Source organism: Thunnus albacares, chromosome 12 (genome assembly GCF_914725855.1).
Source record: "Thunnus albacares chromosome 12, fThuAlb1.1, whole genome shotgun sequence".
Taxonomy (NCBI): Eukaryota; Metazoa; Chordata; class Actinopteri; order Scombriformes; family Scombridae; genus Thunnus; species Thunnus albacares.
Window position 1 is genome coordinate 28,048,662 of NC_058117.1, and position 13,033 is coordinate 28,061,694.

The window sequence follows — 13,033 nt, forward strand, 5'->3', positions numbered from 1 at the left end:
TTCGATTTCTTTGGCCACTAGGGGGCAGCAGACACGATGCAAAAACAACACTACGGCATGTTAACGCTTTATAAAGTTGAGATCGCAAACATGGTTAACAAACAGTTGCTTATTTATGCATCCAGCAAGATATGAAGCCACGTCAACATTTCTTTCGAGAAGTGTTTATCGTAAAAATGTGGCTTAAACCACAATGTAAACATCTAGTCTTGTACGTGTTTACTCTTTGGTAGAGGGATTATGACGCCATTGACAGGCGACCACATGAAACGGACCGTTACCTTGATTAAAATTACGGATTTCTCTGGGTTTGACAATTGTTGGAAACATTTGGGATACTGTAAATACACAACTCGACAAAATATATAACATAAGTCTTGTCGTTTTTAGACATTTTAATGCAGAATAGTTTCATATTATAACTTTAAAGTGTTTGTGTCTATTTTTCCAGATGGTGGAAACTTTTGAATTTGGAACAACACTGTTCGTATGTTGTTTTGTTCACACCACAGTCCATCCGCAGCCATGTGTTGCTGACATCAGCCTGATTCATTAAAGCCTGCTGCCAGAAGGATGAGTAAGGCAACAACGCAATGTGGATGCATCCGGAGCATCTGGTCCGACCCACGGTCTGTCAGAACAGAGCATCATCGTTTTAAAAGTCTGAAAAACTTTTTATTATTACTTCCTTCCTATTATTTGATTAGGAATCGACTCATTTCTAACACGAAGCCAGCAAAACGAACCAATTATATTGTCTCGTCGTAGCCTCAACTGACTCAGTATCTGCCTCTATAAAACATTATCCCTTCAGATTAGTGTTGTAAAGTTTAGGAAACTGAGAATTAAGAAGAACCTGTTCTGTGCCATATAAAGCCGTAATGTGATTGGATCTGCTCTATTTAACAGGGGTCAAACAGGGTCAAAGTTGAAATGAGTTAAAATTGGCACATCATGAGGACTTTCTGAAGTGGTACTTTACTTTGTCTCCCAATTTTTTTTTGATTTATGACCCTTTAAAGTGAAGAAATATCTTTGTGCAACCTCCTACCACAGTTTGCACGTCTATGAGTAAAATTGTTTCATTTGAATAGTTTTTATAGGCCTGCAGAGGTAAAACTCGCCAGTATTTTACAATAAAAAGCAAAGATCTGCAAAGCAAGTAAAACAAAAAAAAGAAACATAATCTTTTTTAAATCATCTTGTGACCCCTCAGATTAAACTTGTGACCCCTTGTTATGATCCTGACCCTGAGGTTGAGAACCATTGACCTACTTGTTGTGGATCTCTGTCGTTGCTTTGCCTTCAAACAAATGGAAAAACAATTTGACGCTGATCATGTGAAAGCAGGTCAAGGCTCACTGTTAATAGGACAGTTATGAATAATTGTCCCACTGATGAGTATAACAGTGTTAAAACTTCAGGAAAAAACAAATAAAAACCCCACAATATCCTTTCCTGACTCACATCCACAGACTGCATTAATTATTTATTCAGTATGAGTAGGATCTACTGCAGTGACTCGGAGGAAATTTTAGGAAGAGATAGATTCGGGACACCTTGTTCAAGGGCATTTCAGTTTCCATCTGGAGGTGAAAACCAGATCCTCAAGTTGGAAAAAAAAAAAAAAGTCTGACAATCAGAGAGCTGCAGCTCCAGATGTAATCAGATTGTCTCTGTGCAGCACAGGGGTCTGTTGTTCTAGGATGACGCTATACTATCTACCCATGAAAGACTCATCCAGCAGCCTTTTGTCCTTTGAAACCAAGAGGGAGGGAGGAGGAGAAAAAAAATAGTTTAATTAATGAAAGGAGTACTTTTATACTGACGTTCGATATTCACCACTTGAGAGCAGCAGCTACTTTCACAAAACGACTCTAAAGAACAAAACGGAGACAAAACTGGATCTTTCTGAGGGACAGCAGGTTACATACGGAGCCGTTGTTTAACAAAAGGATTACACACGTCTGTACTGGAGCAATATTTCAGATGTCTTTTCCCAAAATGAGATATTTAGCATATTATAAATTAGAGTGTTTGCACATTTTCTTGAACATGATAACTTCAAACTTTGAGCCAAACTAATGAAAGTGGATTGGGAGACTAACACACACCAAGATACAAGTAAAATACCAATGAAGAGATTAAAACTTTCAAAGTTTAGGTTTTATTAACTATTAAATGCCACTGAGGATGAAGCCAAGAAGCTGCAGCTGAAGTGGCTAAATGCACACGTGGTTAAAATCTTACATATTTTAACCACTTGCAAATCAAACTGGTCTTGAAAAAGTCACAGGTGTGCATTTTGACATCAGTGGTACCTGCCGTCTACTCACATCTGGTGTCAAGCTGATGGCAGGTGGCGTTTTTATTGCTAAAACCTGATTTGTATTGTACAGAAAACACTCCAAACCAAAAAAAAAACAGACGTGCAAAAAAGATAATGTAAGTAAGAGAGTACATCAAAAACCCACACAGAGAAAAAGGAGAAGTGTGCGAGTCTGGACAGTGTCTTTCTGTCTTTATCGGTGACGTGATCTGTTGGTAAATTACATCATCTGAGCTGTTTACCCGAGGATCAAAAGCTCCCTGTGAAACTCTTTGGCTCGTTTTTTTTTTTTCATGATTAGAAATATATTTCTCTCCTGCCAATTACGCGGGGGTTATCCGCAGTGCAGCGTAGGGGAGGGTTGAGTTTAAGAACATCGGGAGAATTCCATATCATGAATTCTCTCTGTTCTCCTGGAGGGAGGGGGGACGGGGGGGGAGCGAGGGGGGACGGGGGGGGGGGACGACTCGGCAGGAAGAAACAAAACAAGTTTGTCCTTGTCAGTCGACATCAAAGAGAGGACACCACGGGCATGAAATATAAAGGCAGAAGAAGAGAGAGAGAGAGAGAGGGAGAGAGATTGAGATTTAGATTCAGCACTGCACACCACACACACACACACACACACACACACACACACACACACACACACAGTCTCACCATGTTGTTGTCTCTCTGGTGGAGGACTCCTGAGTGCTGGCTGAAGACATTTCACAGTCTGGTGAGCACTCATATCGCCTCATCATCAGCTGCGAGCGAGCTCACTCCTCACAAATCAGTTTGTTCAGACACACACACACACACACACACACACACACACACACACACACACACACTGCACGCCTGTTTGACCAACGTTGATGCTGTTGGGGGTAAAAAGTTACTCCCGATTCACACTAATCCTCTGAGCTTGATGGTGCATCATCATTATTATAATAAAAGACAAACATGGGTGTTTTTTCACCACAGTCAACGTTGATATTCACTCTACGTTTCCACTGTTTCAACCTCCTTCTGGATCGTGTCTAATTATCCTCTGGTCTATTTCAGACTGTCTGGGACTGTCCTCAGATCAGGAGGAAAAATTCACCCATGCATGTCAGGTTCACGTAAGCTCTGGATCACGTCCGCACCTTTACTCACACAGTTCTTACGGTCTTCTATAACCGTCACAGCCCAGATCTGTACTTATGATTTTGATATATTTAAAGTCTCCCTCCAGCCAAAAATATGCAGAAAGATGTAGAGTCTGTTTTCACATTCATCTGCTGAAGGAGGAAAGTTTCTTCTGTGCTAATTTAAACATCAGGTTAACAGGTGTACCTGCGAGCAGGATTTGTGACGTCACAGAAGTATAAAACATCTGGTGTCCAGCAGTTAAACTTTTAAAATGAACATTATTTACATACTCATAGATTCTGGACTCTTCAATAGGGGAGAAGGAGGAGATTTTAACCAGATAATTGTACTTTTATTATGGAAAAACCACACTAAATGCAAATTATTATTCAAACAGAGTATATTAAGATGTCTGGAGGGGAAACTTTAAATCATTTCAGTTCCTTTAGCTGAGAATATGGACTCTTCTCTTCTCTACAACAGACCTTTCTCTGAGCTTCATTTTGTTATTTTCATCATTCTCAGTATGAGGAACTGTTGGCGATCAGATCAAAGACCGAATAAAGTTCTTCAAACATGCTCAGTGTGAACGCGCTGTCATATAAAAACACTGACAAAACCATTCAGGACGAAAAAAAAATGCTTTCAAACTTCAACTTCTCCATGTTAATGTTTCCAAAAGTTTCATAAATAAACTAACAGAATCCTGTTGTCATGTCAGCATGAAACGTACTTACAGAGAGAGAAACTGTCCTCAAAGTCTTTCAGGAGACATTCCTGAGAGAAGAATTCATTTTATAAACATATTCTGAAAATATGGGCCTTTGGGATAAAAAAAAAAACAACAACTTCCACTCCTCCTGTAGCGGAGCTTTTTTTTTTTTTCTCGAAAGAGTCTCTTTCACACTTTGCTAATGTGCTTAGCGCTCGGTCTGGCTGCCATTAGTGGAATCGCGCTCACACAGCGGGTGTTAAACATTGTTTGGTGCTTCAGTTAATCGGCTTGGGAAAACCACCATATGTACTGAAAAAAAATTAGGATGTAATTCAGAGAAAAAATAAAAAATATTATGTAATTAGTCATATTCTACAAAAGCAGGTTTAGTATTAATCAGTTATGTTACAACAGCAATATTTTGTTGCGCTCTGACCCTCAAATAACGGAGAAAAAGAAAATCTGTTGAGTTTTGGTGGCAGATCACCTAAATTTCACACACTTTCACAGCCTCATACCTTGAAATAATAAGATGTGTGTGATGGGAAAAAAAATGACTGAAAACATGATTCAGCATTTTCATATTCAGCATAAACTCTTCATCTTCATCATACTTTCCACCTTGCACACAGAAAACTATCAAGTTTTAAAAGTTGGCATCCACCACCTTGTCAGATTTGTAATCTTGTTTTCTTATTCTTTGATCAGATCCACATTTTAAAAGCTATTTTATTCAAACAAAGTTCTTGTACAACTTTCTGTTTTTGGACATTTAATATTTGAGAAAGTATTTTGCAGAAAATCTACATTTCTCTAATTAAGTGATTGAAAAATGTGCTAAAACTGAATGATACACGTCCCTAAATCTAAATATTTGCACAGCACCTCCTCATGTGGCATCTCAAATCCAAAAATGTGGGATTTGGGGTTACCGTTATGAAAATCAGAGAGTTTTCATTTAAACAAAGTGGACTAGAGAGTTACAACTTTAAAAAACTAAAGAGGAAATAAATGAAAAGTAGACATGACGATTGATTTTACAGCTGAAAGAGTCTCTTATGATCCAGTAAAAGCTTCCCTACCGTAGGTGAGCACGTAGAGCGGCTTGCCGTTGGTGTCCATGGTGGTGAGACAAGGCGCCTTCGGGGAGATGGTGCCCCACCTCTGCAGGGCCGCCTCCAGAGACGGGGGCCAGTTGGTCACTACACCCAGCTGCTCGCCCCGCATGGCCACCATCTGGGCCCCCTCGGCTTTGGGCTGGTTGGGGTCTGGCTGCTGGACTGCACGAGGTCAGGAGAAAAAAAAAAAGGTCACGATATTTAAAATTTAGATTATTACGGCTTGAGAAAGAGAAGATTTTCATACATGTAGACTGTTTAGGCACACATGATTTATTTCAAAGCAACATCTGGTTGTAAACAAGTGTATACATGCGATATTTGCTTTAATCATGTAAATACTATTTTCATTACCAAGCTAATTAATAATTCTAGCAGCCATTTACAAAAAGTACAACTTTACTGTGAGGATCATATTTAAAGAGCAACATACTTCCATCTACACACTAAACAATCAATATCATGATAATAATACAGTATTTTTAACCAAATAATGTCAGGAGCGACTGTTATACTGGTGTTATACTGGTGTTATACTGGTGTTGTCCTCTACTGTAACTATGTCTTTATGTCTTAGATGAACATTTATGAAAGTAAGCATGAACAATATAACATATACTCCATGTTTTTATCATGAAAGTACTGTGCTGATACATTTTAACTTCACAATTCACCAGGCTTGAGTCTTTCTAACATTTGCAATTCATGCTTAAATCATTAATTAGCTTCTGGCTGTGCAGCTTCTGATGCTGGAAACAAAAGGAAATATTCATCAGTCAGACACAGCTTCGTCACAGCAGACGGTAGTGAACGAAGGGATGTGGTGGATTTTCCAGCTACAAGTGTGATCTGATGGCCCCGTCACCATTTAACTACCTCCACATGATCGATAATCAATCACTAAATACAACAGTGATGAAGTATGAAACAGAATATGAACCAGAAGGACTGAAATAAAAGCAAAACACTTGATGGAAACAGATAGTTGTTACCCTCCAGGAGCTCCTCGAAGTCATCGACAAAGAACTCTCTTAGCGGCGGCCGCTTGGGTCTCTTCAGAGTGTTGACGAGTTGCTGGATTTTGGCTGAAACTCTGCTGCTGACTGGAACACCTGCGGAGGACGAACACAAACACACACAGACACACACACTTTAACGTAGGTGCTAGACTAAAGTGCTAATTGTGCTTTCACAGGTGCACACGAGAAGCAGTCGCCGCCGCTTTCACATTCCTTTGTCACTTTCGATACGCTGATTGCATCCCGCTGCTTCATCGCTAACACACACACACACAAAAAAAACACTCCCCAAGTTTTAAATCAGCATTAAAGTGGCACATTTCATCGGATGAGCAATCACCCAGAGCCGCCGCCGCCGCCGCCGAACGTGACACTCGCTGATGGGAGAGAAGTGGAAACGGCATAAGAGATGAGATACAGTACGGGCACAAATTGCTCTTTAATTGAACCTAAACTCAACTGTCACAGAGTGTGGAGGTTTAAGACAAGAGAGAGAGAGGTGGGATGGTGACATCTAGATGTTTTGGCAATGAAGAAACAAAAAAAAAAAAAAGCATGAAGAAGAAGTCAGTGTGCTGTAAAATCCTGCGGGAGAATCCTGATGTAAAATTCATGGTTTCATTCAAATTTATTCATGTCTTCTGGTCAGGTTTCTTGTCAAGTCTATCGAGCAGTGGTGAAGAAATACGCATATGATTAAAAAAAAAAACAGAACTAACATGTCACATTTCCAGGATGTTTTCCTGACGTTTCAGTGCCGAACTGCTTCAACATTTGAACAGTTTAACACATCACATATTGGACTTTCTGCAAAAAGCAGCAGGGCCAGAAATGAGCAGATATCAGCAGGAATCTACAGAGAGTCTACAGCCATGACAGCAGTTCTGTGAGACTGTACTTAGACACAGCCATGCTTTGAGCTAAATGCTAACATTAGCATGCTAATATGCTCCCAAGACAGTGCTAACATGCTGACGTTTAGCAGGTGTGATGTTCACCATGCTCAGCATCTAACAGGGTTTAGCGTTTTAGCATGCTAACATTAGCATGCTAATATGCTCACAAGACAATGCTAACACGCTGACGTTTAGCAGGTGTAATGTTCACCATGCTCAGCATCTTGGTTTAGCGTGTTAGCATGCTAACATTAGCATGCTAATATGCTCCCAAGGCAATGCTAACATGCTGACGTTTAGCAGGTGTAATGTTCACCATGCTCAGCATCTTGGTTTAGCATGTTAGCATGCTAACATTTGCTAAATTTCAATAAACACAAAGTACAGCTGAGGTTGATGGGAATGTCCATTAAATTTGCAGGTATTCGGTCAAAACTCAAAGTATTGGACACATTAAAACTATAATCTGATGAAAAGTCAGAAAAGCATTAAAGTTATTAAAATTCATCCTGAGGGGCGACATGAATGTGTCATCCATCCAATAGTTGTTGAGATATTTCAGTCTGGACCAGGTGAACAGACACAAGGCTAAAAATGCCCCGAAGTTCATAAAATGAGACAAATTTAATATAAAAAAAGATTAAAGTTTCCAAAACAATTTGTCCAAATAATTAAAAAACAGCAAACAAAAACTGATAATCACAAAGGAGGCACAACACTTACTTGCTGAATCAGTAATAATAATAATAAAAAAGATTATTGGTATGACTTTTGCATTTCATAATATTTCTAGCTTTTACTCTGTTTAATGGACAAAACATTTTGGCACAAACTGAGTGTTCATTTGACAAACTCTACAAATGCTAATAAGCTAATAAAACTAGCTCAAAAAAGGCCTAAAATACCTCCAAACATCTGATGAAAATAAAGATTGAAAATAAGATGTAAAAACAACAAGAGTGAACAACCAGGAAACCCACTGAAGTAAAATCTGCTCCCACACAGTGACTCAGATGTTAAATCCTCAAAAGTAAAAAGACAAAAAAAGTAAATGATATAATAAGCTCATCTCTGAAAATGAAAAAGTGGCTTGCAGCATTGTAAGCAAGACAAAAAAAAAAAAAATTATAATTTCTGATGAAATCCTCTCAGAGCTTTGAAAGACAGCAGAAGCTTTGTTGTGTCTCTTTTAGCCAAACATCCCAATAAGCTCCCATCTGTACACTCGGGCAAGCTGCCTCTCGCTGTGAGCCGTGCTTAACATCTCCGTCCACAACGCCGGCATCGATCGCAGCGTTTGATGAATACTACGTTTGTCTGCTGCAGCTTCACGCCCCTCCAGAAAGGGAATTATGAAACTGTGAACGAACGGGCGAACTGGCATCCTCAGTCATCTCTGAAGACTCTACAGAAATGTCTGGATTCATCTTTTCAAATGCGAAAAAAGCATTTAACTTGTTTCGATGTCACAGCAGGCTGATGTAACTCGAAGGGAGATGTCAAATTTTGGATGCTTTGCTCAGACAGTAATGGATCTTCCTGCAAAAATTACACACCTTTCATTCATAAAAGTGATGAACATGCATCCAAAAGCAGCTTTCCCTCATCTTTCTTTCCTTTCATAATAATAAGAATGTTTTTTAATATAGCACGCTTCATATTAATACAGTGTGAAAGATAAACAGATGCAAAAAGTTGAGATATTAAACACAAAATAAAAAATAATATATAATAAGGACGTTTCGCTTCTCATCCAAAAGGCTTCTTCAGTTGTGACTGACTGTTGGGTCTCAGGTGTTTAACCTCTGTAGGGTCATTTAACACTTTCAGGGTCGTCGAGGTCACATGTGATTCGTTAGTCCTCCTGTCTGTCATGTGACAGTCGTTGGAGTCACATGAGTCCAGGCGTGAAAGGGTGTTAAACTGTCTGTAAAGGGAGGCGATGAAAGATGTGAAGAAGCCTTTTCAATGAGACGCAAAAGGTCGTCTTGCTATTGACCCGATGCTTTTTGATATACCGTGACCCGGATGACCAGAAATAACAAAGAACAGGGACGTTTCTATACAGATAAAATTAACAGTAATGTTACAGTAAGAGAAGATATGTTTCACATGCATGTTATCACATGTCAGACCCCAGACAGGCCTGAGGCTGAACAAACACAATCCACTTTGAGAACACCTAGACCACATCAGGTACCTTCGTGACTCATGGTATTGTGATACAAACACAAATGTTTCTCAGGCATTCAGTCCCCAAATCAAGAACAGGCACAAATAGTGAAATAAAAAACAAGTTAAGTTGTGTTTGGAGTTGAACTGCTTGTTTTTAGAGTCACATCTCCTGCTTTAATGTAAATAAAAAGTCAAAAAGTACTTAATTTTTGCACATAGAAGAAGATAAGAAGCCATGATGAAGACTTGAACAGAACATCAGAACATCCAAAGCCGTATTTCACCTGCTGAACGCAGCCGCTCAACAAATTTGTTTGACAAGTCGGGATCTTTATCGTTATTATTTATTAGACAAATTGCATTTGTATAGCTATGAATTACAGAATTTAAAGTGGGCCAAAAAGCTTTTTATGATATTAAATCTTCCCAAAAACTGCTGTTTATACTCACTGTTTACAATTCAGTGGATTAAAATCTCCATTTAATGATTCAACGGGAATCTTGCTTCAGATACTGAGAAAGTGGACTAAATCCTCTAAATCCTAAATCCTCTTTAGTTTCACTCATATTTGAATTTATCTCATAAAAAACATGAAATAAACGTCCCATATGGATTTCCCTTTTCCTGTTATTATAGGTTGCCGATCTTCAAAACTTCATTAATAAATAAAATAATAATACAAGGTTTATTGGAGAATTAAAGAGTCTGAAATTGGTCTAAATACCTTTTAGAAGGAACTTTCATGGTTTAGTTATTGAATACTTGAGGTTTCAAGGTATAAAAAGGCCATTTTGAACTGCGTTTCAATGGCAGGAACTTTCTGCAGGTACTAAGAACCTTTTGAGGAACTCAGTTCTTCTATCTGCATTTCCATTGGAGGGATCAGAGTCTAAATTATCTTGCAGGGAGATTGTTTTACCCCCCAAACAATCCCTGCTGAGAGGGCAGTACTTTCCAAAAGTGCAGGAATTTTGGGGGCTGGGTTTGCAGGAATGACTGTAACTGATACCTGGAACTGTTGGTGAAAACGAGGCTTTGGATGGTAATGAATGAATACAGGTTCCCGGTAAAAGCATTAGAGAGGTAATTTTGTAATTATTTCACAGAAACTCCCCCCCGACTCTTTTCCCCAGTTACTCCTAACTCTGACTCACCGTCTCCGGTCTCCATCAGCTCGGCATTGCCGTACTTGGGTGTCTGTCTCTGGGCAGCGGTGCCGGCACCCGGGGCTCTCTCCACCTGGATCCCGTCGGTGGCGGTGGTGTTGGCGGTGTTGTTGGTGTAGCCGGTGACATCTGGAGGGGCAGAGTGGTTCTCTGGGATGTGAGAAAACGGGGGGGATCGAGGAGGGAAGGAAGGCCTGGTTAGTACCCCCACACCCCCACACATCCTGCTGTTAAAACATTTTTAATGGGGACTCTTACAGTCAGGACCAGTTAGATTGTGTAGGTACAAAACAGAAGTTGATGTTAGTTGTTGTTAGTTTAAATAGACTTCCCACGTCATAATACATGAGAATATTAAGGATTTTAACTTATGAGTTAGTTTTAACATCAGAAAAGACGACATTTTCAGAAGTAAACAAGGTAAAGAGGTCTTAAAATAGATTTTATTACTTTCTTTGAAGTGTAATGGCGCAAACAAGTTCAAGTTTCTTCTTGAAGTGTGAGCAATTAAAAAAAGTTTAAAAGAAGTTGCAATTAAAGTCTAAACTTTAGTGAAAGCAATGAAAGTAGTTAAAGTGTTAATGCTGCAAGGAACTGAAATGTCAGATAAATTCTAAGCACTGAAAACCAAGTTTGAGTTGAAAAGTCACTTAAAATGTAGACAATGAAAGCAACTGAAGTGTCAGTTGAAGTGTAAGTGTTTTAAGCAGTTGAATGAGTTGTAAATGTAAGTGAAAGCAATTGATGTGTCAATTGTAAAGTCAGTTTAAGTGTAAACGATGTGAGCAAATGATGTGTGTGTTGAAGTGTAAGCACTGTTCAGTTGAAATATCAGTGGAAGTGGTGGGGCTGAAAACAGTTAACATGTCATCTGTGAGGTAAAAGTGTTGTAAGCAGTCAAAATGTCACCTAAATTGTAAAACAGTCGAGGTCTTAGTTGTAAAACTTTGGCAATAAAAGCAGTTGAAGTGTCAGTTCAAGGTGAAGTGCTGTAAGCAGCTGAAATGTCTCAACAATATCATTATTTGACACCAAACTTCTGTCTCTGCTGTGTGCTTTCAGTTAGTAAAGGACAGGATCTATAAACTGTGTTGTAAGTTTTAACAGTCAAATGCTTCATCCAGTCATGGTTGGTTGAAGGAGACGTTTTGGAGTTAAACAGTAACCTGAGCTGACTGTACTCTGATAAACATGACAAGCATGTAAAGTTTAAGTCAAATCCTTTAGCAAACTTCTCTGTGTCTGTGTCTTGCTAGTAAATCAATAAATATAAGCTGAGAAGTGTTTTATGCTCAAAACTGATACCTATCAAGTTGAATATTGGTTGAAAGTGGACTTTATATTTTAATAAGATTGTCTATGGGTGATTAAGAGAAAAGAACACAGGAGGCCAGAGGACAATAGGACTTAAGTGAATAACCTGTCGCATCTGGAGCAACTTAAGTTTGCATGTTTATACCTCGACAAGGTGAAGCAAACTGTTTTTCAGGAAAGAATATGGAAGTTTATCCCAAAATGAGACATCAAAACAACAAAGAACTCTCCTCTGTAACAGACAGGAAGTAAACCAAATTGGTTGCAAAATATTTTGCCGTTGACATTTCTATATTCCAAACACTTTCAATAAATGCGACATTTAGACATTTCCTGCTGAACAATGGACTAGAAAGATGCAGATGAAACACTACACAAGAAAATTAAAGCCTGTATATTGGATAATCTGACAGAAACTTTTAGGAAAACGTTGTTTGGGCTACTGTGATGTGTGACAGCCACCAGAACCAGCAAAACAACTCCTTGAAGAATCCTGCAGTCGGTTCCTTCACTGATCACCGTTCCTCCATAAACCTCTCTTCTCAAAACAACCCAGAACCACCTGCTGTGACGGCTGCCTTTCTCTGAAGAAATAATGACTCCATTCCCCTCAACACCCACACCTTAACATCCGTTTTTTTTAGGTTGTTTCTCCCCTGATTTTGTCCTACATTTAGACTGCGTTTCAACCTATCTGCTGCGCCTGATGTTTCTAAGCTCCCACCATGCCTCAAATTCTTCACATTTTACCTCTTTCATGAGGCTCGGCTGCTGTTCAACAACATCAAACAGTGTTTACTGCTCTGCCTGGGGGGATTCTTTACTTTGAGTGGTCGGAGCGTGAAATGATGCGTGGAGAAAGATGTGTGGTGAATCTAAATAGGGATATGTGTAGGTACAGAGATTCAAGATTCAATAATTTATTGCCACATCAACTTTACAGTCGGTTTGAAATTGGTTTCGGTGCGCTCGGAGATCACAACAGTAAACATGTAACCACAAAATATCAGCAACACCATGTCGCCATAGCACAGCGCCATCTTGGGAGCCCGCTGTGTCATTTAGTGTCTCTTTGCATTCAGTCAGAGTTCTCAATTCAATTTAACTCAGTTGGACTTAATACCTATGAGGGCTGCACACTCTGCTCTTCCTGCATTATGCATTGGGTTACTGCTGTTTTT

The 13,033-nt window shown here is 39.3% G+C and overlaps 1 protein-coding gene across 11 annotated transcripts in view; it reads right to left on the bottom strand.

Moving 5' to 3' along the window:
- LOC122994153 (disco-interacting protein 2 homolog C) overlaps window positions 1–13,033 on the bottom strand; it is a 242,333-nt gene that overhangs the window by 60,200 nt on the left and 169,100 nt on the right. For 10 of the 11 annotated variants that reach the window (XM_044368700.1, XM_044368690.1, XM_044368692.1 and 7 more), the window contains exons 6-8: window positions 10,527–10,688; window positions 6,274–6,393; window positions 5,246–5,443 (exon numbers count right to left, since the gene is read on the bottom strand). In XM_044368700.1, the coding sequence (XP_044224635.1) occupies window positions 5,246–5,443; window positions 6,274–6,393; window positions 10,527–10,688 (480 nt within the window). The remainder of the gene's footprint in view (window positions 1–5,245; window positions 5,444–6,273; window positions 6,394–10,526; window positions 10,689–13,033) is intronic. The other variant, XM_044368693.1, reaches the window with a different exon arrangement.